General features: G+C 49.0%; 1 protein-coding gene and 2 non-coding genes across 3 annotated transcripts in view; all 3 read right to left on the bottom strand.

The window, feature by feature from the left end:
* TRNAC-GCA (transfer RNA cysteine (anticodon GCA)) lies at window positions 1-72 on the bottom strand. Its single transcript has one exon. It is a non-coding gene; the product is annotated as a tRNA-Cys (tRNA).
* Window positions 73-1,692: 1,620 nt separating this feature from the next.
* On the bottom strand, window positions 1,693-1,764 carry TRNAC-GCA (transfer RNA cysteine (anticodon GCA)). The gene has a single exon. It is a non-coding gene; the product is annotated as a tRNA-Cys (tRNA).
* A 16,010-nt stretch (window positions 1,765-17,774) lies between these two features.
* Window positions 17,775-27,342, bottom strand: part of ZNF777 (zinc finger protein 777) — a 31,109-nt gene continuing 21,541 nt past the window's right edge. The window contains exons 5-6 of the mRNA XM_066362966.1: window positions 24,255-24,506; window positions 17,775-19,361 (exon numbers count right to left, since the gene is read on the bottom strand). Coding sequence (XP_066219063.1) covers window positions 18,208-19,361; window positions 24,255-24,506 — 1,406 coding nt within the window. The 3' untranslated portion in view covers window positions 17,775-18,207. The remainder of the gene's footprint in view (window positions 19,362-24,254; window positions 24,507-27,342) is intronic.

Below are 27,342 nucleotides of genomic sequence, written 5' to 3' on the forward strand. Positions count from 1 at the left end.
AGGGGGCACCCAGATTTGAACTAGGGACCTCTTGATCTGCAGTCAAATGCTCTACCGCTGAGCTATACCCCCTGCCATACTATTAAGGCCCAATGAACACCTTTTACTGTTTGGTCACACCCAGAGCTTCTGTCCCAGGTGCCCCTTCCGCATGGCTTGGCTGAGCTGCCAGACCTGCTTTACTGCAAACTTGTCCCCACATCAAAGGGAGCAACAGGTGCCCTCCTCCCACAGTTCCACAGCCTCTCACCCCTAGTCCCTGGAGGAGGGCATAACCTGGAGAGCACCCCTGACAGCTGGAAGGAGCTTCAGTCACGTCTCTGTTGTAGTTTTGATGTTGAGCATCTGAGACCAGACTCAGAACGCCCGATGGCCTGACCACGCATGGAGCACCTCAGAGACAGAACACCCATCAACTGGACATGGATCAGAGCTCTGCACAAAGCCACACGTGAGCATGCGGGCTGACCGCTCTCCTGTGTCCCAAATCCCCATATAGTCAACCCTTTAACTGCTGGAGGAGATGAGGAAACATTTGAAGAAATGATTGTCTCTAGGTCCACCTTTCTGTCCTCTGCTCTGTGTTGCTGGTCTGGGCCTCTGTAAATCAGGCTTCTCCTTTGCCAGGTGGCTTGCTGGTTGGTCTGGTCAATAGGGTTTCAGAAGGCTGGAGCAGAAGGAAACACTTGTTCCTTCCTGCCCACTTTGGGTTCCTGTCAGTGTCACTTGGCAGTGACAGTCCATCCCAGTAGCAATAATAATGGCCACATGCAGTAGCACCACCTTTGAGATCTGAGTCCCTGCTGACCAGAGATACTCCCTGAGCTTGTAAGATTTAACATGTTTGTCCTCTTCTGTTTGCCCCCCAGCCCTGGAGTGGTGGCTGCTGTACTGAAACTACCTTTGTGACTCTTGGTCTTCCCTTTCTGCCCATTCAGTTCTAATTCCTGGTTGTTGTGGGTTGAAATGTGTGCCCCTAAAAGATATGTTGAATTCCTAGCTCCCAATGTCATTTTTGGAGAAGGTCTTCAAAGATGGAATTAGTTATGATGAGCTCACCGTGGAGTAGCACGGGTACCTAATCCAATGTGACTGGTGTCATAAGAAGAGAAGAGACTGTGTCACAAGCCGGCCATGTGAAAACAGAGGCAGGGGCTGGAGTGATGCGTCTACAAGCCAAGGAATGCCAGCAACCCCGGAAGCTGGACAGAGGCAAGGAAGGACCCTCCTCTAGAGCCTTTGGAGAGAGCATAGCCCACCTGACACCTTGATTTCAGACTCTGGCCTCCAGAACTTGGACAATAAATATCTGTTGTTTATGTCACTCATATTGTGGTGCTTTGTTACAGAAGCTATAGGAAATTGACATTCTGGTTAACAATTATTTATATTAAATCCTTTTAAAATAACTGGCTCAATTTTTGTCTCTGGACTGGACCATGGATGATACTGAAATTGGTACCACTGGGGTCCCAGGAAACAGACTCTCCAAAAAGGGTATTGAGGATGGATTTGGTCTTGTCTAGTCATCAAGGCCATGGCCAGTACCTACCTGGAGCCTAACAGAAGGGACGGCCATACAGGTACCACTTCAAAGGCTCTAGCAAGCCTCTGCCTGTAAGGGAACTAGAGTATGGTGGTCATAGAATTGATTTTGTCAATCCAGCTCAAGAAGGAAAAGAGTACTCTCAAAGGGGGCACCCGGATTTGAACCGGGGACCTCTTGATCTGCAGTCAAATGCTCTACCCCTGAGCTATACCCCCTCTTATTAATGATATGTAGTTAATAACATTCTTTATTCTTCCACTCATACGTGGGCTGTTGATTCTGATTCAGCAGAGAGCTGCTAGTCCTGCTCAACTGTACTTGCAACCCTTACGCCATAACTATTCTCTTTTCCCAAAAGGGCACCATCCCTTGTTGGCACACCACCTGGAAGGTCACTGAAAGGCTCAGTTACTGAACTCAAGGGGTGTATTACTTGGAGTGCTCTATTCAAGAACCAGACATAGCTCTCACAGGAGAGTGTTTTCAGTGAATTGGATGACACCCTCCAGCATTGGGGAGGGTGATCTGTTTTTACTTTTTAATTTTTCTGATTCAAATGCTAATCTTACATAGAAGCATCCTCACAAACACACCCCAAAATAATGTTTAACAAAATATCTGTGTGCCCTATGACCCGGTAAAGCTGACACGTAAAATTAACCACCATATTTAGCTTTAACAATTTACAACATGGCCATGCTTGTTAGATCGAGAGGCTTGATAAAATTCAGGTTCAATTTGTTGGCAAGAAGATGTCACTGTGTTTTTTCTTTGTATAAGGATGCTCACCGCTGCTTGTTTCTCTTTTTTTGGTGTGTGAAATTTACAGTTAACTGGTGCGTGGAGGTGTTGTTAACCTCATTATAAATTTCCCTATCAAACACACATCTCCTAGTTTTAGCAAGCACTGGTGATACTTGTTTACATTTGTTATCTTTTATTAGGAGTTGCAAATGGTTTCATTCTAATTCCTGATCTCTTATGAACTCGAGTTTTTTGGATAAGAAAGAATTTCTTTTATTGGCTTTGCGATTCTGTTGGAATATAGTTAATACAGAAAGTGTAAAATAAATGCTTGATTCTTTTCTTCTATTTGTGGGTTTTCAGAATGATAAATTGATGCGTTAGCAACCTTCAAGCTTGACCAGTGGGGGCTTTAAAAAAAACATCATAATGAATTAATGGATTTTTAAAAATTTTTATTTATTCATTTTAGAGAAGAGAGAAAGAGAGAATGAGAGAAAGGGGGGGGGGGAACAGGAAGCAACAACTCCTTGCCTTGACCAGGCAAGCCCAGGGCTTCGAAGCAGTAACCTCAGTGTTCCAGGTCGATGCTTTATCCACTGCACCACCACAGGTCAGGCAAATTAATGGATTTTTAAAAGATTTTTATTGATTGATTTTAGAGAGGGGGAGAGAGGGAGAGGGAACAAGAAACATTCGTTGATCGGGCGAGCCTGGGATTTCAAACCGGCACCTCCACGTTCCAGGTTAATGCTCTGTCCACCACACCACCACAGGTCAGGCTGAATTAATGCATGTTATCTGTTTCAGTCAAGTGTACTCAGTCTTCATTTTGACCCTCAAATTGTTCCCACCTTTGGCTAGTGGGAGCCCGTTCAGTTGGCTCCTATGTCCATTTAACATGGCTCTAGTAATCTTTGAGAATTTCCTTGTTTTCTGCAAGATGTGAGTGTGCGTTTGTGCAAGTAAAATGAAGTTGCCAGGCTGGGATGTCAAACCCAATCGTGGAGACTGACTTGCATTGTGTCTGTGGGGTGGAGGGAGGTGGGCCTTTTGGAGAAGTGTTGGCAGGAGCCTCCAAGATGGGAAGGGAAGGTCCAGGTTGTGTAGGAGGTAGACCCCTCAACAGAACAGAGAGTCTTTGCCCTGGCCGGTTGGCTCAGCGGTAGCGCGTCGGCCTAGCGTGCGGAGGACCCGGGTTTGATTCCCGGCCAGGGCACACAGGAGAAGTGCCCATTTGCTTCTCCACTCCTCCACTGCGCTTTCCCTCTCTGTCTCTCTCTTCTCCTCCCGCAGCCAAGGCTCCATTGGAGTAAAGATGGCCCGCTGGGGATGGCTCTGTGGCCTCTGCCTCAGGCGCTAGAGTGGCTCTGGTCGCAACATGGCGACGCCCAGGATGGGCAGAGCATCACCCCCTGGTGGGCAGAGCGTCGCCCCATGGTGGGCGTGCCAGGTGGATCCTGGTCGGGCGCATGCAGGAGTCTGTCTGTCTCTCCCTGTTTCCAGCTTCAGAAAAAAAAAAAAACAAAAAACAAACAAACAAAAAAAAACCAACCCCCCCCCCAAAAAAACAGAGAGTCTTTGAGGAGGCCTCCTGCAGAACCATCTGGGTGAAAGTCCTGAGCTCAGCCACAGGGGTATGGAGCCCTGTGGGGACTGCTAACCTGGACGTGGCCCGAGCAGACCTGAGTGAGGAGTGAGGCTGAGTGCCCATCACAGACTGCCCAGACTCGGGACACAGCAGAAAGGGGGGACGCAGACCAAACAGACCCGTGCTGGATTACCCCCCCCCCACTTTCAGTGAGTGAGGCCTCACTTAATTTGGTTATTTTAAATTTTTCATTGTATTTGTGAAAGATAAATACTGAAATCACAGAACTCACATGGTACAATGTTCAAGAGGTACAAAAGTATGCAGCTGGAAGCAACCATCCCTCAATGGGTGATGGATAAAAAAAATTGTTCTATATCCAGACAATGGAATATTACTCAGCACTGAAAAATAAGTGAGCTAACCAGCCATGAAAGACATGGAGGACACTTCATTGTATATTATTAAATGAAAAAAGCGAATCTGAAAAGAGTATGTCATATTGTATGACATTCTGGAAAAGGCAACTATATGACAATCTAGAAAAGGCAAAACTATGAAGACAGTGTAAAGATCAGCGGTTGCCAGGGGTTTGGGGTTGAGGGAGTTAAACAGGCAGAGCACATAGGATTTTTAGGGCAATGAAACTACATCATATGATACTATAATGAGGGATACACTTCATTGTACATTGGTCCAAACCCATGGAATGTATAACACAGGAATGGGAACCTATGGCTCATGAGCCAGATGTGGCTCTTTTGATGGCTGCATCTGGCTTACAGACAAATCTTAAAAAAAAATGATAACGTTAAAAATATAAAACATTCTCATGTATTACAATCCATTCATTTCCTACTGCTCATGTTCATGGTTGCTGGTGGCTGGAGTCAATCACAGCTGTCCTCCGGGACAACACCAAATTTTTATTGGATAATGCGTAAAGTACACGGGTCATTGTATGGCTCTCACAGAATTACTTTTTAAAATATATGGCGTTCATGGCTCTCTCAGCCAAAAAGTTACCCGACCCCTGGTCTAACACCTACAGTGAACCTTCATGTAAACTTGGACTCTGGGTGATACAGATTTGTCAATGGTTCATCCATTGTAACAAATGTGCCGCTCTGGTGAGGGATGTTGATAAGGGCTGGAGAGGCAGGCAGGGCTTGGTGGGTCCTCAAGAAATTCTGGATTTTACCCCAAGAGCAAGGGGAACCACTACTCTTAGGGAGGTAAGCAAGAGAACGCAATCATCAAATGTGCATTTTCAAAGGATTCCTCTGACTGCCTAATGTTCCTAAAGCATCCAAACCCACAGAGGGTCAGGCCCCACAATATGCCCCAGGCCACTGTGTTAATGCCATTGCCCCTTTGGTCACCACTAATACAGAACCAGGTGAGTCTCTCTCCCTCAAGAGCCTTTCCACATGCTGGGCAGACACTCTATTCACTGAGCCAACCTGCCAGGGCTCAAGAGCCTTTCCAAGTCTCACCTCTGTCTGTCGGTTCCCACCAGAGAACAAAAGTGAACTGGGCCCTGGCTGGTTGGCTCAGTGGTAGAGCGTCGGCCTGGCGTGCAGGAGTCCCAGGTTCGATTCCCGGCCAGGGCACACAGGAGAAGCGCCCATCTGCTTCTCCACCCCTCCCCCTCTCCTTCCTCTCTCTCTTCCCCTCCTGCAGCCAAGGCTCCATTGGAGCAAAGATGGCCCGGGCGCTGAAGATGGCTCTGTGTGGCCTCTGCCTCAGGCGCTAGGATGGCTCTGGACGCAACAGAGCGACACCCCAGAGGGGCAGAGCATCGCCCCCTGGTGGGCATGCTGGGTGGATCCCGGTCGGGCACATGCGGGAGTCTGTCTGCCTCCTCGTTTCCAGCTTTGGGAAAATGCAAAAAAAAAAAAAAAGAAGAAGAAAAGTGAACTGGTGGGCCTTCTATAAACTGGTTTGGCAACACGCATCAAAAGCCTTTAAAAAAATAATAAAGTTTATACTCTTTGATAGGACAAGTCCACCTCTTGGAAATAACTAGACGTATATTTGAAAAGATTTCAAGGACCAGAAAAGGTCCAGCCCAACCATCACCAGAGCGCTCCTTCACAAGGCCATGCACCTGCACATGCTGTAAATGCGTCTGCCACCAGCTTCACGGACCTGGACTTGAGGACAGTCGTTAAAATGAACTGTGGCCCGGGAAAGGGTTTTATAAACCCCGACGCTCCAGGGGCCGTCCCTCCCTTCTCGGTCCCCGCGACCCCAGTACTGCCATTGAACCCCTGCCCTCCGCCCCAGGGCGGGGCTCGTCTCGGCTCTGCAGCGTCCCACACAGCCCTGAGGCCTGCCCTTTGTGTCCCCACCTGGTCCCCAGCCCCGTATCTTTACAAAGCACGGTCCCCACCGAACTGGGCGTGGAAGGAAACGAGAAAACCCAGGAAAAAGGGGTGGTGTCAGGGTGCAACAGGGCGGTTCCGAGACGGCCCCGGAGGATGGGCCACCGCACGGCCCACCTGGGGGCTTGGAGGACCGCCCCTTCCTGGGCGCGCGACGGCGGCCCCACGCCACCACCGAGAGGCCCGCGTTCCTAGAGCGGCCGCGGGCGGCCAGGTGCGGAGCCGGCCTCGAGGTTCCCCGCTCCGACCGGCAGGGGGCAGCACGTCCCGGCGGCCCCACGTGGCCAGGGCGCCCAGAGCGAGGCTTGGGGTCCTGGGCGCGCTCTGCGGGTTCGCTTTGGTTGACCAGCAGAGGGTCGGCCCAAGGAATTCAAAACATTGAAGTCATTAAAAATTAAATAGACAAAACACATAGACATTTATTTAAAATATAAATCTATAGAAATGCATTAAAAATATACATGCTAGATTTTGTTCATCCCAGCCGCCATCGCCCCGCAGCATCGCCTACAGCGCCCCTCTGAGACAGACACTGTCCCATTTCACAGTTGCTCACTCGGGCCCATACTGAGTGGGTCGATGGGGTCTCAGGCGGGAAGAGATGGAGCCAGGAGGTCGGCCAGGGAGGTTGAGGACAAGGACAAGGCTGTCCCCGAGGGGACCTGGCTCTGCGGGACTCCAGGGACGTCCTCAAGGGGTTGGGGATTTGGGATTGGCAGAGGCCGCTTCCCGGGGGTCCCGATGCCTCAGCATTGTGTTGTATGTGTGTCTGTATGTCGCTGCTGCATGAGCAGGGAAGCACAGCACAGCGAGGCGATTTAAGCCAACAGAACCTGTGCAAACAGATCAGTGACAATGTGACAGCTCACAGGCAGCCGAGGAAGGGTGGGAGGGCGCCCCGAAAGCCAGGAAGCTTCTAACGGCTCCATCTCCCCGCAGTCTAGCTCTGCTGCCCGCCTTCGCGCCCCTGGACTCCTTCTCAGCGGGCTGGGTGACATTCCTTCCAAGGCCTGGCAGCCCAGAGGATTTCTGTCGTCACCCCAGGCACTCTGCGACCGTGGTAAGAGGATTGGGTAGTGACCCCGGGGCTCTACCTAATATTTGGGCTGAAAGATCAAAGGGAATGATGACATACATTTTTATTAGCATCTTTTAAAGCTTTTGCATTAGCTTAGCTATAATGAAGAAACTCATCTGCATGCCAACCGGGCAGAGATTTGGGGTTTTACTTGTGTTTCTTACTGCATTGTTATCTGGGGTTTTTGTTTGTTTGTTTTGTTTTGTCCATTCATTTCACGTGTTTGAGTACCTTGCAGGGCCAGACCCAGGAGCAAGCACTGAAGCAAAGGCTCGCCCTTGGGAACATCAAGCACACATGCCACCGAATGTGCCCACCGAGCCTAGGAAAGTGTGCGGGGGGGGGGGGCAAAGCTGCCAGCAGTCAGGTTGTGTAACCCAGGGTCCCAAGGGACTGTAACTGGCCTGCTGCATCTTCCCTTGCCTTCACAGTGTAGGCGTTTGCTGTAAAAATAACTTTGTTTGGGGATCCTTGTAGCTTCTGACAGGGTTTTTCTGGACATCTGTGCTGTGATTTCTCCTGCCTTCCAGGGATTCTTGGTGGGCATCTGCACGCTAGAATCACAGGCGTGGTTATAGGGACTCCCCACCGTCTGCTGACACCATTTGCCCAGTCCTGTGAAGGTTATAGAGCATAGACATGCAGGTATACCCTAACAGGAGGAAATAAACTTAAGAAACCCTCTGTCCTATCAAAGAATTAAGCATAGATTGAACATATGGAGTTTGGATTGAGACTGGGAAAAGTTAAAGCAAGGGAGAAAGGTAGGCAGGACTTGCCCAGGATAGGAGGCATGAAGCAGCTTCCTCTTCAGAGGCCCCTCAGTGCAGCACCCAGGCCCAGGGGAGGGCCAGGCAGGTGGGTTTAGCTACCACCCACTCCAATCTCCGCCCTTCTGCCTACAACTCTTTTATTACATATGTAACTTCTGAAAATAGTTTTGTTTATACAAGGGATTTTGCGGCTAAAAACTAAAGCTTGAAAACACCCATGAAGCACAGAAAATTTGCCTAGTAGTGATAAATTTGATGACGTCTGTGTCCTGAATCTGAAAGAGATTTTAAAATATTGATATATTAGAGATTTGGTTTCTAAAGAGGCGTTGAACTGTAAGTAAGCCACTTAATTTCATAGGTGTGGAGATGGTTAAAAGTCCTCATACTGAATGGGAAGTAAAATGATTTCTTCTGCAACATTTATGGACAAGACTTGATATGAAACCACATGAATTTCTCTTAGAGAAATAAGGGACTCATTCAATCCTAAGATGAGTTTTTATTGTTTGAGACTCAGAAATTCCTTTACAGTGAGAAAAAAACAACAAACAACAACAATGGCATTTTCATTTGGGGGGAAAAGGGTTTTAAATTAATTCTGAAAAAAAAATTAATTCTGAAAATTCTGTGATGCGATTACTGAGTTAATCTTTGGTAAAGTGAATACCTAAGCATGTTTGTATATAGTTTGTTGGTCCAAGACCCTGAAGAACTGGCAGATATATGAGCAAAAAAAAAAAAAAAAAAAAAAGTCTATTTCTTTGCAATATGTCTACCGTTTGAATTAAATATACTGGAGATTGGTGTGATTCAATCTGGATATTGACTTGCTTTTTTAGTGGAACTCTGAAATGTTTGAGATATGTTTTTTCTAAACTTATTTCGAGGTGTATCCCAAACCTTTGGCTTGGTAAGGCATTGCTACTTCAAAATAAAGGAAACTACTGGGTTAAAATGGGAAAGAAACAATAATTTTAGTGGGATATTTGTTATTAAACTGCTCAGGGGGTAACTATGCCAACCAACTTACAGCCTTTACTTTTGGACAAAATGTGGTGACTTTCCAGGATGACAGTTGATACAATGAAGATGATACAGACCTAAAATTATATCTTAGATTTTAGAATTGGCATAAATAGTCTACCAGCAGAAAATTTGATCATGGAACCTTGTGGTCCTTGTGTTATATGTTCCGTAGAAAAGTGGTAAATATCACATTCTATAACCTGTTTAATTTTCTCAATTGAATCCAATCGATTTCAATCCTTGGAGGTCATAACTTGAGTATTTGTGTATCCTGAAAATAAAGAACTGATTGAAGGTAGTCCATTAAAAGGTTGTATTAAAGCTTTTAGACTACTATATTGATTCTAAAAGGAAAGACTTTGTTATTCTGATAGCCATGATTTAAGCATTACTAGTGAGGGTAATTTTCACTGGTACATTTTGTCATTAAAATTCAACTTTCAAAAAAAACTTTAAAAATTCAACTTTCTATTACCCTAGTTAATAGACAGTGGTGATGCTTCTGTCTTATATAGTCTTATTTAGTTTGGGAAGTTGGATATTGTTTTATAAAGAGATGCAGTGTGTTTCAGTCATACGGTAGTAGTGGCAGGGGAATGGAGAGAACCCAAAGAGGTAGTATAGCCTGAAAGATTAGAGTCAGGGTGTGGATGGTACTTTATTAGGGGGCAGGTGTGTTTTCCTTATAATCTCCTTCACTCAACTCCTCTGTTAAACAAATGGCTTCCTAGGTCCCACATCAGAGGCAAACACAGAAAGGGAAACTTTTCCCAAAGTCCCTCCAGAAGAGAGGGTCTCAGTTTAAGCAGGGGCTAGTGGCCTGACCTGTGGTGGTGCAGTGGATAAAGCGTCGACCTGGAACGCTGAGGTCGCCGGTTCAAAACCCTGGGCTTGCCTGGTCAAGGAACATATGGGAGTTGATGCTTCCTGTTCCTACCCCTGTTCTCTCTATCTTTTTCCTCTCTCTCTAATAAAAATGAATAAATAAAATCTAAAAAAGTAAATAAATAAAACAGGGGCTAGTGTGGCACCCACCCACATCTATTCTGTCCTGGTTGAGAGCTGGGTCACCGCCCCAGTGTTGCCGGACTGGCCAGCCAGCAAGCTACCTGCTTTCAGCCAGGTCCAGGACTCAGATACAGTGGCCACTGGACAAATAGTACCATTTTGCCTTTTTAAAAAATGAAGGATCTGGCCCTGGCCGGTTGGCTCAGTGGTAGAGTGTCGGCCTGGCGTGTAGAAGTCCCGGGTTCGCTTCCCGGCCAGGGCACACAGGAGAAGCGCCCATCTGCTTCTCCACCCCTCCCCCTCTCCTTCCTCTCTGTCTCTCTCTTCCCCTCCCACAGCCAAGGCTCCATTGGAGCAAAAGATGGCCCAGGCGCTGGGGATGGCTCCTTGGCCTCTGCCCCAGGCGCTAGAGTGGGTCTGGTCGTGACAAAGCGATGCCTGGATGGGCAGAGCATCACCCCCTGGTGGGCATGCCAGGTGGATCCCAGTCGGGCGTATGCGGGAGTCTGTCGGACTGCCTCCCCATTTCCAGCTTCAGAAAAAAAAAAAAAAAAAAAAAAAAAAAAAAAAAAAAAGAAGGATCCATGTTGAAGAAATTGGGAGGCGGTATATAATAGCAGTTAACAGCACACACCAAGTGATCTCAGGCTAATTGCTTCATCTCGCCGAACTTCATCCGTAAAAGGCGATACGAATACCATTTCACAGGTTGTCACAAGGTAAAATGATATGAGAGCATTTACGCAGCACAGTGCCTGGAACACGGTAAGACCCAATGAATCGTAATGATGATAAATATTATACCTAATAAACTCAAGGCTAGGGTCTGACTGCTTACCAGAAGTTTTCACGTAAGACCACTCACTATCAGAATTATTTGCTTTAATTTTTTTTTTTTTTAACAGAGACAGAGGGAGAGTCAGAGAGAGAGATAGACAGGGACAGACAATAACGGAGAGAAGAGAAGCATCAATCATTAGTTTTTCATTGCGCATTGCGACACCTTAGTTATTCATTGATTGCTTTCTCATATGTGCCTTGACCGTGGGCCTTCAGCAGACTGAGTAACCCCTTGCTCGAGCCAGCAACCTTGGGTCCAAGTTGGTGAGCTTTTGCTCAAACCAGATGAGCCCACGTTCAAGCTGGCAACCTCGGGGTCTCAAACCTGGGTCCTCGGCATCCCAGTCCGATGCTCTATCCACTGCGCCACTGCCTGGTCAGGCTAAGTAATTTTTTTTTTTTTTTGTATTTTTCTGAATTTGGAAATGGGGAGGCAGTCAGACAGATTCCTGCATGCACCTGACCGGGATCCATCCGGCACGCCCACCAGGGGGTGATGCTCTGCCCATCTGGGGCATCTCTCTGTTGCAACCAGAGCCATTCTAGCGCCTGAGGCAGAGGCCACAGAGCCATCCTCAGTGCCCGGGCCAACTTTGCTCCAATGGAGCCTTAGCTGCGGGAGGGGAAGAGAGAGACAGAGAGGAAGGAGAGGGGGAGGGGTGGAAAAGCAGATGGGCGCTTCTCCTGTGTGCCCTGGCCGGGAATTGAACTCGGGACTCCTGCACACCAGGCCGACGCTCTACCACTGAGCCAACCGGCCAGGGCCTACTCGCTTTAATTTTTTCTTCCCTCCCTCCCTCCCTTCCTTTCTTCCTTCCTTCTCTTTCCTTTTTTAAAAGAATTCTTTCGGCCTGACCAGGCGGTGGCACAGTGGATAAAGCTTCGGACTAGGATGCCAAGGACCCAGGTTCGAGACCCTGAGGTCACCAGCTTGAGCGCGGGCTCATCTGGTTTGAGCAAAAGCTCACCAGCTTGAACCCAAGGTCGCTGGCTCAAGCAAGGGATTACTCAGTCTGCTGAAAGCCCGTGGTCAAGGCACATATGAGAAAGCAATCAATAAACAACTAAGGTGTCGCAATGAGCAACGAAAAACTAATGATTGATGCTTCTCATCTCTCCATTCCTGTCTGTCTCTCTCTCTCTCTGACTCTCTCTCTGTCGCTATAAAAAAAAAATTATTTTGGCCTGGAGTTAATCTTTTGTAGAAAATAAAAATAAAAGGGTTAGATTCTATTATTATTTTTTTTAAATACTCATTTCAAGGAATCCAACCAGAAGTGGCAAATGCAGAACTGATTTTTAAAATTTAAATCTAGGAGTTCCCACTATGCCTGGGAAGCAGCAAGAGGCTTCAGTGGCCAAAATGCTTTCCAGAAAGCTGGAGACCTTGGCCTGACTCACCGTTGCCCTGGCAACAGAAGGGCCCAGAGGCCTTGGGCCCTGATCCCTTAATCTGAGGAGCCAGCTACCACATTGCCTCAGGAAAGGTCCCCACAGACACCTGGCTAGGTAAAGCTACCTAGCAGGATGGAAAGAGAAGAGGTGGAGGTGGGGCTCTTTCTGCAAAGATAGCCACCTACGGGTCATCGTGATGGTCTCGGCTCTCCAGACCCTCCAAAGGCTGAGAGTAGAGAATTAGGCCACAGACCCTCTCCCAGGTTCTAAGTGTGGTCCTGACAGTGGATGGCTTCTTAATCCTTTTGTGTTTCTCCTCGGAGCTGAGCATGATGCCTTGCATGCACACATTAATAAATATGACAGCTTTATAACAATGAGCATCCCCGCAGGTGCCAGGTTCATTTACTGACCCCAGGAGCAAGCAAGCCCAGGCCACCAGCTCCTCCTGTCTCAATTTCCCTAGTGGTCAAACCATACGCTGGACCCCAAGGCCTTTTTCGCCTCTAGTTTAAAAAAAAATTTCCTTACTATTCATAATTTTGACAAACATATGGCACAAAGCCTGTTCTGTTTGAGATATTCTGTTTCCCTTAATTTTGTCTTAAATTTTAAAATCTGAGAATAAAATGGAATAATGCCAACGAGGGGCTGGCTTTCCTTTTTTTCAATAATCATTTGTGTCCCAGGTAAAGAACTTTGTGGGCAAAGCACATGGTCTTTGGAATAAAAAAGATATGAGTTCAAATCCTGGCTCTCCCATTTGGTTGCTGTGTAGCTTTGGGCCTATTTCATCTCTCTCAACTTCAAGCTCTATGCCGATGGAACCAGTAAAAGGGTGCATGCAGCAGAGATATGAGGTGATGTATGCAAAGTGGTCAAAAGTAACACGTGCCCAATAAATGGCAGTGATTCCCTTCGACCCACAGTACCATGGGGCCAGTGGCAACTGGCGATTTAGGAGTTTGAAGTCTGGCTTTCTAATTAAAGTAAGGCACCCTCAGAAAGCGCTGTGAGAGTGCCAGACACCCCTGGTAGGGAGGGTACTGCCCACTGCAAACTCTGCTGCCAGGCTCCAATGTGAGTTGAGACCCCCATCTACTCTGACATCATGACCAAGTGTCGTTGCCTATGTGGTTTGATTTGAACTTGTCCTCATATGAAAATAATTTTCCACTTCTGCCTCCTGGGGAAATTTCCTTTTCAGAGATTTGTTCTTTTAAAACACACCGCTAGCCCACAACCTACGTGAACTTCTGTTTTTACTAAGTTAAGCCGTCATAAGCCAGAAACTTATAATGAAATTTTAGCTTCCGGCCAGCCTTTATCAAAACCTTAGAAGATGTCAGTGCTTTTGTGCTGTATTTATTCTTTTTTTTTTTTTTTTTTCTCTCATTTTTCTGAAGCTGGAAACAGGGAGAGACAGTCAGACAGACTCCCGCATGCGCCCGACCGGGATCCACCCGGCACGCCCACCAGGGGCGACGCTCTGCCCACCAGGGGGCGATGCTCTGCCCATCCTGGGCGTCGCCATGTTGCGACCAGAGCCACTCTAGCGCCTGGGGCAGAGGCCAAGGAGCCATCCCCAGTGCCCGGGCCATCTTTGCTCCAATGGAGCCTTGGCTGCGGGAGGGGAAGAGAGAGACAGAGAGGAAAGCGCGGCGGAGGGGTGGAGAAGTGAATGGGCGCTTCTCCTGTGTGCCCTGGCTGGGAATTGAACCCGGGTCCTCCGCACGCTAGGGTATTTATTCTTTATGTTATTTAAGCCTCAGGACAGTGGGAATAACACCCCCTCATTGAACAGATGAGGAAGTTGGTATTGTTAATTAATCTGGGCAAGGTCATACAACTAAGATGAAATTCATACCTTTTTTTTGTATTTTTCTGTGGGTTTTTTTTTTTTTTTTGTATTTTTCTGAAGTTGGAAACGGGGAGGCAGTCAGACAGACTCCCACATGTGCCCAACCAGGATCCACCTGGCACACCCACCAGGGGGCGATGCTCTGCCCATCTGGGGTGTCGCTCTGTTGCAACCAGAGCCATTCTAGCACCTGAGGCAGAGGCCACAGAGCCATCCTCAGCGCCCGGGCCAACTTTGCTCCAATGGAGCCTTGGCAGATGGGCGCTTCTCCTGTGTGCCCTGGCCAGGAATCGAACCCAGGACTCCTGCACGCCAGGCCAATGCTCTACCACTGAGCCAACTGGCCAGGGCCTTTTTTTTGTATTTTTGAAGTGAGAAGCAGGGAGGCAGAGAGACAGACTCTCGCATGCACCATACGGGGATCCACCTGGCATGCCCACCAGGGGGCGATGCTCTGCCCCTCTGGGCCGCTGCTCCATTGCAGCCTGAGCCATTCTAGCGCTTGAGGTGGAGGCCATGGAGCCATCCTCAGTACCCGAGTCAACTTTACTCCAGTGGAGCCTTGGCTACAGGAGGGGGAGAGAGAGATAGAGAGAAAGGAGGGGGAAGGGTGGAGAAGCAGATGGGTGCTTCTCCTGTGTGTCATGACCGGGAATCAAACCCAGGACTTCCACACGCTGGCCCACGCTCTACCACTGAATTTCATACCTTCTTGACTACAGAGGCCATCCACACTTGAGTGACCAGCCCGTGGATGTTGGCCTTGGACCATTGTGGAACTTTACGGCAAGTGGAAGGCGAGAATTGTGATGGTAACAGAAGTCAGGATGAAGGGAGGGACAACTATGGAGTAGAGAGTCCTGAGCTCCTTGAAGGAAGAGGCCTGAAGAGAGGGTTAGAGCCCAGGAAGGGGAAAGAGAGGCACAGAGACCCCTTAACAGCCCAGTTCCACCTAAGAAGTACCAGTTTTTTCCTTATTTATTTTATTCAGTGAGAGCAGGGGAGGCAGACACAGACTCCCACATGCACCTCAACTGGGATCCACCTGGCAAGCCCCCTAGGGGGTGATGTTCCGCACATCTGGAGTGTTTCTCTGTTGCACAGCAACTGAGCTCTCAGCTCTTGAGGTGGAGGCCTTGGAGCCATCCTCAGCGCCTCAGTGCCCAGGGTCAACTCACTCTAACCAAGCCATGGCTACAGGAGAGGAAGAAAGAGACAGAAAGAGAAAGAGAGAGAGAGAGAGAGAAAGAGAGAGAGGGAGAGAAACGAGAGGGGGAGGGGTGGAGAAGCAGATGGGTGCTTCTCCTGTGTGCCCTGGCCGGGAATCGAACCCGGGACATCCACACCCTGGGCTGACCCTCTACCACTAAGCCAACCCAAGGGCCTATATTGACTTCTTTAAAAACTGAATGAGTAGGAAATGAAAGCTACTAAGCACCATTCTTGGTAACTATGTAACAAAGTTACTCTGGGAGTTTCTGCCTTGGATTTCACCCCAAAACATCATTGAGTTTCACTTTAGTCACAACATCCCTAGCACTCTGTGGTCCTCAAATTTCAGGACTAGTCAAGATTTGGAGCAGCAGTGGCCCTCCACCAAATATTTCCAAAATATCTCTGCTTCCATCTCTTTGAGGCTTCAAATATCCTGGTGTTCAAAAGAGCCACTTCCTCTGCTATCCTTCAACTTCCATCCTGCAGTGTCATCGTGACCTGCCCACGGGACACGGCTGGTTCTCCCATGCCTCTTGTTACCTATTTGCGTCAACGTTCTTTCCTGATCAGCAATTTTCAATGGTTTCTCACACAAGATCAAATTCAAACTCCAGCCTTAAAGTCCTCGACTCAAGGCTCCCTCCGCCCCTCCCCCAATCAACTCCAAGCTAACTTGGTGGTCCTGTTGTTCCCTCCACAAGCTCTCTCCAAACCAATCATTGCTCCCTCATCAATTGGAGTCCACTTTCCACACTTCTTTTTTATTTCACTTTTTAAAAATGCGTTTGATTTTAAAGAGAGAGGATGGGAGACAGAAACAACCTGTTTCTGCTCTGACTGGGGATCGAACCAACAACCTATACTTATCGGGATGATGCTCTAACCAAGCTATCTGTCCAGGGCACCCCACTTCTGCTTTTAAATACCCCCACCAAAGGGCCATCCTCCTTGTCCTCATCTATGGAATCCTCCCAGCCCACAGATCCACCTCCATGGAGAAGCTGTCCTGACTTCTCCGGGCTCCTCCTCCTGTAGCCGGCAGGATACGGATACGCTTGGCACTTGCATAAGTCTCTGCACCTGCATGTGGCTGTACTCTGCAGCTGGGTCTGCGATTCTGAGGTGAGAGGGGCAACCTCAGCAGCCCTTCGTGCCCATCCAAGCCTCTGCCCCTCCTCTGGCTGCCTGTCCTGATGTCCCTCCCACCAGCCTTTCAGAAATTTTCAGTGCAAACAGGTAAGTCACATCTTTTCAGGTGTGAGCTATCGGGCATCACCTCCCTTCTCTGTGCTTCAGTTTCTGCATCTTTATAAGGGGGTGGGGGGCTGATGACCTGTACGGTCCTTTCATGCAATAATGTGGCATCTCCTCCCTTGAATTCTCCTGTAAGTGTCTTGTTCCCTCCTCCCGCCCCCAGAATCACGACTCAGTCTGCCTACCTTCTTGTCTCTCAGGTCAGTCTCTCTGCCTTCAGCAGAAGTCCAGCCTCCCCAGCTACTGTGGCTGAGTCGGGCACTCTACTGGTCCCCATGAAGTGTCCCTTCACACTGCCTGAATTCTTGCTGGGTCCCTGCCAAGCCCAGGAGCAGAGTGAGAGTCAGTTGCTCTGTTGGCAAAGCAATGTGCCTGCACTTTTTCTAGACCTCACTGTATAGGATTAGAAATGAACATCTAGCGAAACCAGGGTGCATTCGTGCATGTAACAAATCTAGAGAATACCTCTCGTGCAACATACAAATACAGACTTTTTCAGAATGGTGCCTTTTTTGGTTTCCCCAAAGACGGGCACAATGGGCTTCTTCTCCCTTCCCTATACCTCCCTGCCTCTGGCTGTGCCACCGCCACCAGCCACACCTCCCTCCACTGGCTGACTGGCTGGCCCTGCTGCCCTCTACTGGCCACGCCGCCCTCCACCAGCCACTTGACAAGCTCCACAGAAAAGCCGCTTGGTCCCAAGGGAAGTGCCCAGCTTTTGCTATAGGGACCATCTTTCCAGGCCAGCCCATCCAGGCTCGTCCTTCTTCCTGCCTCCCTCCAGAACTCCCTCTGTCCTCCAACAGCAGGGTGCCAGGCAGCTGCCTACGCGCTCACAGTCTCCCTTACTATTTCAAGCTCCCCAATCTGGTCTTTTTGATTTTATAATGGGTGGGGTCTGTGCCCCTTCATCACCCAACATAGGGAATGAGCACATAAAAGGGGCTCAAGGCAACCTGTCCACTGCCACTGGGCACAGGAAGTCCCTTGGCCACCTTCTCAACCCCTCCCCTTCAAAACCAAACAAAAACGGCAAACAAGAAACGCTCGTCTTTTAAAAATTACTCTATTATTATCAAATAGAACCACAGTATCCAAAAGGTAATTATAAAGTTCTATCCCCTACTAAGTGGCCCTGCACCGCCCCTCCGAGTGGCCGGCGGCCAAATCACTCCCCCCGTGTTGATTGGTTTCATCCATTTTATTGTCAAGGAAATTAACAGCCCGAAGGGGTTCCCCAGGTCCAGCTCTCCCCCCCTTGAGCCCCGGGTAAACACGGCAGCAAGCGACCTGGTTTCAGGACCCCTGTGTCCTTGGGAAGAGGGATGAAAGGAGAGGGGGGCTCACAGCAAAGGGGCTGGGGGATGCCCTGCCCGCTGGGCTCAGGCCTCGCAGCAGCCGGGTAAGTGTCGTGTGGGGGGTGGGCTGGGCCGCGCACCAGGCCAAGAGGCATCGGCTGCGGTGGCGGCAGCGGGGGATGTGCTCACTCGCCCGTGTGGGTCCGCAGGTGGTACTTGAGTGACTGCTTGTAGCGAAAGCACTTGGCGCAGTGCGTGCAGGGGTAGGGCCGCTCGCCGGTGTGTGCGCGCTGGTGCTCCAGCAGGTGGTGCTTTTGCGTGAAGCGCTTGCCGCACTCGGCGCAGTGGTAGGGCCGCTCGCCCGTGTGGATGCGCCGGTGCTCCAGCAGGTGGTGCTTGCGGATGAAGCTCTTGCCGCACTCAGGACAGGCGTGCGGGCGCTCGCGCGAGTGCACGCGGCAATGGTTGGTGAGCTTGGACTTCTCGCTGAAGCTCTTCTCGCACTCGGGGCACTTGAAGGGCCGCTCACCTGTGTGAGTCCGCTGGTGGCGCAGCAGGTGCGACGGGCGGCTGAAGCTCTTGCCGCACAGGCTGCAAATGAAGGAGACTTCATGCTTGCCTGCGTGCACACGCTGGTGGATGACCAGGCTGATGTGGAGGCGGAAGCTCTTCTTACACTCGGGGCACGTGTAGGGCCGCTCACCCGTGTGCGTGATCTGGTGCTTGGTCAGGCTTGACTTGTGGCTGAAGCTGCTGTCGCACTCGGGGCACTTGTAGGGCTTGGGGCCGCCGCCACTGCCAGAGCTGGGCGACTTAGGTCGCGGCTTGAGCGAGTGCTTGGAGGTGAAGCTGGGGCCACGCTCGGGCGACACGTAGCCTCCTCGGACGCGGTGGATGCGCTGGTGCAGCGTGAGCTGCTGCTTGTGCCGGAAGCTGATCTCGCACTCGGCGCACTCATAGGGCCCCTCCTTGATGTGGTTGCGCTGGTGGATGATGAGGTTGATCTTCAGCCGGAAGCTCTTGCCGCACTCCATGCAGGTGAAGGGCCGCTCGCCGCGCCGGTTCCGCTGCTGCTGGCTTGAGGAACTCCGGTTGTCGCTCATGTGCCGGTCGCCGTGGGGCACGGGCGCCAGCCTCTTCACCGCTGGGTTTCCCAGCTGCAGGGGCGGGGGGCTTTCCTCGCCCTCGGGGGACAGCTCTTCCGGCAGGGGGGTCTGGTACAGGCTGGCCTCATACCTCCCGGACAGCTCCCCGAGGTCCTGCAAGTGTTGCGGCAGCTCATCCTCCTCCTCCTCTTCCTCCTCCTCCTCCTGTTCTTCGGTTTTGATCACGATCCCCTCTGCTCCCGGGACAGGGAGGGAGAGAGAGCAAGAAGACGTTAGCTGTTGCCTAGCGCTTGTAGCCTGGATCTAGGTAGGAAACATTCCACCTCCCCAATAAGCGCTGCATAGATACCATCACCTGGATTCCCTCCTTTGGGAGGAGAGTCCGTCCACTCCCTGCTGCCTGTGGCCCTACCCCACGGGGCTGGATAAATAACATACCCATTTGCTTCAGGAATGAGCCCAGATTCTCTCTTGGAACTTGACGCAGAGGAAGCAGGGAAGATCAGTGATGGGAAGCTGTCATTGCTAGTGCCGGTTCCCCAAGCTGCTAGTGAGCAGTCAGGAGTGGTAAGGACACCAGCGTGTGAGCCCTCCTGGGAGGCCCCCAGACCCAGGGGCCTGAGGTTGGTATACATATAAACCTACCAGTTACCCAGGCCCATAAACACCCATTTTTCATTTACGCTACTTAAGGGCTGGGTTTCTTCCTCCTGTATCAGAAGGGTCTGACTCATCAGAATCGTCAAGCTTTCCTCTCTATGGTCTCCTCTGCCTGTACTCAGCTCAGCCCAATGGGTTACATCTTTTCTAGACTCAGTTGGAGATTTCTCCTCAGGTGCCTTTATTGACCCTCCTTTTCATCTCTACAAATCGTGCCCATCACAGAACACCCAACTCCAACCTTCCCTGACCATCCCAACCTGCAGCCCTCAACCCCTCCTGAGCCCCCAGCATGTGCTGGTGCACCTCCCCAGGATGAAGAACTTGGCCTTCCCATGCAACATCTCACCTGCACAGTTGGGATGAGTCACCTACACAGTCAGACTCTACCAACCCTGAGGCTGGGGTAGGGGGTTTCCTCTGCCTGTCTCACAAGCCCTGGTGTGAATGCCAGACACTTCCACTAACGGATGGCCTTCCCCACCTCCCTCTAGTCCAGGGGTCAGGAACCTTTTTGGCTGAGAGAGCCATGAACACCACATATTTTAAAATGTAATTCCATGAGAGCCATACAACGACCTGTGTACGTTACGCATTATCCAATAAAAATTTGGTGTTGTCCCGGAGGACAGCTGTGATTGACTCCAGCCACCCGCAACCATGAACATGAGCGGTAGGAAATGAATGGATGGTAATACATGAGAATGTTTTATATTTTTAACGTTATTATTTTTATTAAAGATTTGTCTGCAAGCCAGATGCAGCCATCAAAAGAGGCACATCTGGCTCACGAGCCATAGGTTCCCGACCCCTGCTCTAATCTGTCCCTTTAAGATATAAATAAGGCTGTGTTCTTGTGGCCCGTGAGGATATAAATCCTAAAGACGAGTGGCCTCCCACGCCTGTCTGAGTTTTCTCAAGTGCCTTCTACTTATTTGGTACTCCCTAAAAACTGTTAACAGGGGGATTCTATTTTTAGTTGCACTGACCAACTTTGTGCAACAGGAGAAAGTCGCTCACTTTTCTGAGCCCACCTGTGAGATGGAAGATGCGGTAACAGTCCACATTTGTGGAATTCCTAAAAGCAAACTAATGGGAACTTTTTCAAAGCACTTCATACCTGTCTTTTCATATTCACAAATATCTTAGCCTAGGGTTAAGTCAAGTGAGAATTAACCCCATTTCACAGACACGGACATCCCAGCCTGGAGAGATGAAGTGAGGTTTCCAAATAAAATCAGTGAAATTGTAGACCTTTCGCCTGACCTGTGGTGGCGCAGTGGATAAAGCGTCGACCTGGAAATGCTGAGGTCGCCGGGTTCTAAACCCTGGGCTTGCCTGGTCAAGGCACATATGGGAGTTGATGCTTCCAGCTCCTCCCCCCTTCTCTCTCTCTGTCTCTCCTCTCTCTCTCTCTCTCTCTGTCTGTCTGTCTTTCCCTCTCCTCTCTAAAATGAATAAATAAAAAATTTAAAAAAAAAATTGTAGACCTTTCCAGAGCCTGCAAGCTGGGGACCACTATTCTCTCTTCTCAACTGACAGGGAAACCAGACCCTGCAGTGTCTGGCCACAGTCTTGTAAGTTTGTAGTGACTTCTAGGTCAATAAAATGCAGTGTTAAAGTCAGAACATAGGCATGCTGAATCCCCTAGCACAGGCTCTCCCTGTAAGACAACACTGCCTTGGGACTGTTAGGATTCTCGGCAGTTAGGGTTCTGGAAGGTCCTAGGAACACAATGCTTAAAAGATTGGGAAGACGGAGGCAGCTTCTGAGGTTGGTGACCAGTTGCCCTGGTTTTCTCCGGCACTGTTTATGAAAGACAGAGGGGGAAGTATGGGCCATGGAAGATTTAGACTCTCCTTGAACGTCAGAGCCGTTTCTTCTTAATGCAATAAGAATGGGACATCTGGCCCTGAAATTCAGGGCTCAAAATCCCCAAAAAACTGCTTAGCAATTTTCTAAAATCTGACTCAAATTAATGAGGACTGTTCAAAAGACGATCTGGAATATTACTTCCGAAGTTCTAATTTAGCATCTACTCACAATTTGCCTTGTACCTTTCACTATTCTTTTATGAAAGGCAACATGGTATATTAAAAAGACTTCTGAAATATCATGCAATTATTTAAAAATAAGGAGCTAGATCCACACCTTTGGACTAAGAAGGGTGTCCATATTTTATTATTAAGGGCAAAAAGGCAAGTTGCAGAGGAATTATCTACAGATAAAATGAAAAATAAAATTTCTAAAAATCAACACAATACTTTAAAAAAAATCTAACTAAAATGGATGTGGACATATTTCCAAATAAATACAATGTGTAAATTGGTATGATGGTTAAAGACTTCCACACACAAACAAAACATCCAAACAGCCTGACCTGTGGTGGCTCACTGGGTAAAGTGTCGGCCTGGAATGCTGAGGTCGCCAGTTCAAAACCTGGGCCTGCCTGGTCAAGGCATATATGGGAATTGATGCTTCCTGCTCCTCCCCACCTTCTCTCTCTCTCTCTCTCTCTCTCTCTCACTAAAATAAATAAAAATTAAAAAAAAAAAAATCCAAACAAAAACCGAAACCCTGCCTAACCAGGCAGTGGCGCAGTGGATAGAGCGTCGGACTGGGATGCAGAGGACCCAGGTTTGAGACCCCAAGGTCGTCAGATTGAGCGCAGGCTCATCTGGTTTGAGCAAAAGCTCACCAGCGGACCCAAGGTCGCTGGCTCGAGCAAGGGGTTACTCGGTCTGCTGAAGGCCCACAGTCAAGGCACATATGAGAAAGCAATCAATGAACAACCAAGGTCTCACAAGGAAAAACTGGTGATTGATGCTTCTCATCTCTCTCTGTTCCTGTCTGTCCCTGTTTATCCCTCTCTCTGTCCTTATAAAAAAAACAAAACCAGGCCCTGGCCGGTTGGCTTAGCGGTAGAGCATCGGCCTGGCGTGCAGGAGTCCTGGGTTCGATTCCCGGCCAGGGCACACAGGAGAGGCGCCCATTTGCTTCTCCACCCCTCCCCCTCTCCTTCCTCTCTGTCTCTCTCTTCCCCTCCCGCAGCGAGGCTCCACTGGAGCAAAGATGGCCTGGGCGCTGGGATGGCTCTGTGGCCTCTGCCTCAGGCACTAGAGTGGCTCTGGATGCAACAGAGCGATGCCCCAGAGGGGCAAAGCATTGCCCCCTGGTGGGCGTGCCGGGTGGATCCCAGTCGGGCGCATGCGGGAGTCTGTCTGACTGCCTCTCCATTTCCAGCTTCGGAAAAATGAAAAAAACTCAAAAAACAAAAAACAAAACCAAAAACAAACAAAAAAACCCCAAAACCAAAGTGTGTTTTATCAAATTTTTGAGGAGCAAAATTCCTATCTTATATATTATTTTCAGGATATAGGAAAAAAACAAAAAGAGCAAAACTTTCCCAGGCCATTTGATAAATCCAGTACAATCTTATTTCCAACATTAGATGAGGCTGATTTAAGAAAAGTTCAGGTTCATTTCATTTAGGAATATACCATATTTCCCCATGTATAAGACGTACCGTTTTGAAAAATTGGGGGTCTAAAATCTTGGTGCGTCTTACACAGTGACTGTAGGTCAAACAAGTTTTTTCGCACTTGTTTTTGTGCTCATTGTTGAAGACAGTGATTCGTCATCAGACACAGATGAGGACAAGATAATGGATGGGAGTTTTGACAGTAATGAGGAGTTGTATGGTTTTCATGATGAATAAAACATGAGTTCAATAACTTTATGTAATACATTTTTTTTCAAATTTCAAGCCCCAAAATTAAGGTGTGTCTTATACATGGGAGCGTCTTATATATGGGGAAATACGGTAGTTGTAAAGCTCCTGTATAGTCACTAAGCAGGTCTAATAGTGTGTTTAGGAAAGAGACCACCAAAAAATATAAATAAGTAAAAAAAAAAAGAAAGAAAGAAGAAAAGAAACAAAGAGACCTTAGACCATGACGGTCAGAAAGGGCTTTTTTCTCAGGAATGTAAGAATGGTTCAGCATCTGAAAATGACCACAAAAGACGTCCTGGGATGAGGCTATGCGAACCCATTTCCTTACTGTTCTCCTCGCACTTACAAGGTGTTCAGAATGTGACCCTGAGATTTTGTAATTAAAGAAAAATGAAGGCTAGATTCTACCAGAAAAAGGATAGTCATTAAAAAATGTGCTGTCCAAGGGCTGAAATCTTCAAGTCGGGTGAGACTTCTAGTGAGACACGAGAACAATCAAGGACACATCAGGACAAGGAAGTTCAAGCTTTGCCACTACCGTGGGCCATTGATTTGACCTTCTCCTACCTGTAGAAGGAGGGGTCCTTGCTTGCCCTAGTGTTTGGCTGTCTTACCTCCTTCCCTAGTCCAGACACAGATGCTCATAAACCCCGAGGCAGGAAACCTGCACCTGCGGCCGTGCTTGCAGTTCCGTCACACCTGTCCGACCATTAGCGACCCTGCCCTGACTGACCTGTGCAGTTTCTCTGCTGCACCAGCATCTGCTTCAGCTCGCTGAACTCGCCGGAGACTTCTGTGGACTCCTCCAGCGCGTTGTCCTGCTCCTGCATGTCCAGATCTGGCTGCTCCCCACATGGGTCACCCAGCTCCGAGTCCTGGAAGCCGTGCTCCTCCACCTGTCCCATCAGGGGCTCCGGCGTCTCCAAGCTCTCGGAGCCCTCATCGTTGGTCTGCACCTCGATCTTAATCACGATGCCATCGTGGGCTGAGAGAAGGCGGAGGGGAGGGGAGGAGGGAGACAGAAGAACCCAGAACATGTTCATTCTACCTGCCTGAGAATTTGATTTCAGCAATTCTTATTTTAGAGATCCTAAAGACACATAACACTGAGTTGGTGTTGATTAGACAGAGTTTTCTGGACATACTTCCCTGACTTCTTTTTTTTAACTTTCCTATAGGTCTGTAGGCTAATGTCATTTCAAATGTCATCACCCACACAGGCATCGTTTTCTATAAATGGAATTATAGCATGCACTTTTGTCCTTTAGTGCAGTATTTTTTTTCTTTTTAATTTGCCTCCTCTTCCTCTCACTTCTCCTTTCACAGTAGTGACCTGCCCAGGTATCTCCTGTAACTAACTCAGTGTTTTCTCTACAGTTATATAATTATTTGCCATAACACATTTACATTGATATGTTTTTATTTTCTGGCCATTATTGGTTTAAAAAAAATAAAATTGCGGCCCTGGCCAGTTGGCTCAGCGGTAGAGCGTCGGCCTGGCATGCGGGGGACCCGGGTTCGATTCCCGGCCAGGGCACATAGGAGAAGCGCCCATTTGCTTCTCCACCCCCCCCCCTTCCTCTCTGTCTCTCTCTTCCCCTCCTGCAGCCAAGGCTCCATTGGAGCAAAGATGGCCCGGGTGCTGGGGATGGCTCCTTGGCCTCTGCCCCAGGCACTAGAGTGGCTCTGGTCGCAAAAGAGCGATGTCCCGGAGGGGCAGAGCATCGCCCCCTGGTGGGCAGAGCATCGCTCCTGGTGGGTGTGCCAGGTGGATCACGGTCAGGCGCATGCGGGAGTCTGTCTGACTGTCTCTCCCCGTTTCCAGCTTCAGAAAAATACAAAAAAAAAAAAAAAAGGAGAAAAAAAAAATTGCTTTGTACATAGTCTTCTACGTTCTATTTCTCACTCATATATCTTGTCGAAATCCCTTCCAACCATTCTGTTGGAGGCTACGCATTCCCATTCAAAGCACAGTGAGGACGATACTGTAACGTGTTCAACCAGTCCCTTACTCAACAACACTCACTTTTTCTTCCCAGTCTTTTGCCATGGTGAACAATACTGCAGCAGGCATTTACTTAATTATAACTACAACTACAACTACAACTACAACTACAACTACAACTACAACTACAACTATAACTACAACTACAACTACAACTACAACTACTGGCCCTGGCCGGTTGGCTCAGCGGTAGAGTGTCGGCCTGGCGTGCGGGGGACCCGGGTTCGATTCCCGACCAGGGCACATAGGAGAAGCGCCCATTTGCTTCTCCAACCCGCCCCCCTCCTTCCTCTCTGTCTCTCTCTTCCCCTCCCGCAGCCAAGGCTCCATTGGAGCAAAGATGGCCCGGGCGCTGGGGATGGCTCCTTGGCCTCTGCCCCAGGCGCTAGAGTGGCTCTGGTCGCAAAAGAGCGATGTCCCGGAGGGGCAGAGCATCGCCCCCTGGTGGGCAGAGCTACGCCCCTGGTGGGCGTGCCGGGTGGATCCTGTTCGGGCGCATGCGGGAGTCTGTCTGACTGTCTCTCCCCGTTTCCAGCTTTAGAAAAATACAAAAAACCCCCAAAAAACTGTAACTACTAAACTGTGGGGTTTTTTGTTGTTTTTTTTGTTGTTTTTTTTCCTCTTTTTTCTGAAGCTGGAAACGGGGAGAGTCAGACAGACTCCCGCATGCGCCAGACCGGGATCCACCCGGCACGCCCACCATGGGGCGACGCTCTGCCCACCAGGGGGCGATGCTCCGCCCATCCTGGGCGTCACCATGTTGCGACCAGAGCTACTCTAGTGCCTGAGGCAGAGGCCACAGAGCCATCCCCAGTGCCGGGGCCATCTTTGCTCCAATGGAGCCTTGGCTGCGGGAGGGGAAGAGAGACAGAGAGGAAGGCACAGCGGAGGGGTGGAGAAGCAAATGGGTGCTTCTCCTGTGTGCCCTGGCTGGGAATCGAACCCGGGTCCTCCGTACGCTAGGCCGACGCTCTACCGCTGAGCCAACCAGCCAGGGCCAACTGTGGTTTTATTTTAACAAGAGTCCCAGGACTGGGGCTGCAAAGTCAAATGGTGTCTGTATTTTTAATTGTGATGACTGCCATCAGACAGCTTTTCCACAAGGCTGAGAGAATTCATAGTTCCACCAGCCCACCAAGAGAACAATACCCCAAATCTATCATTTGTTGGCTGTTTCCTTCTATCACACAAATTCCTTCACGTTTTCAAATGTGTCCCTCTCCATTTACGGCTTGCGGGTTTTTCTTAGTTAAAAGGGTCTCCCCCGTTCTAAATGGTTCCTCTGGTTGCCGAGATTTTATTCCAAGGTTTTCATTGTTCAATTATGTACCCTTAGGTCTTTACTGCACCTGAAATTTATTTCTGTTTTGTGTATGGTGTGAGGTAGGGATTCTACTTTATTTTCTTCCCTGTTGGTTGAGTTGTGTCAACATAAATCCCCTGAACAGGCTGAAAATTACTTTGTTAGTTAAGGAAATTATAAATGTATAATGCATAAACATATCCGTTCATTCACTGGACGCTTACTCAACAGCTCTTTACTAAGCACAAACTCTGTGCTATGTGGTGTTCTAATGGCTTGAGATACACCAGTGGACAAAGCAGAGCTCCCTGCCTCATCTAGCTTACATAAGGCAATAAACATAACTAATAAATTCTACGGTATGTTAGAAGCTAATCAGTGCTATGGCCAAAAGAGAAGGAAACCAGAAAAACCAGAGGACAAAGCCAATGGTCCCTGCCTCTGCGAAGCCTCCTCTTTGTTCTTCTGCCAAATCCCCTAGTTCTTCCCCAGTTAGTGGACTACATTGCTGCA

Source organism: Saccopteryx leptura, chromosome 2 (assembly GCF_036850995.1).
Source record: "Saccopteryx leptura isolate mSacLep1 chromosome 2, mSacLep1_pri_phased_curated, whole genome shotgun sequence".
NCBI lineage: Eukaryota > Metazoa > Chordata > Mammalia > Chiroptera > Emballonuridae > Saccopteryx > Saccopteryx leptura.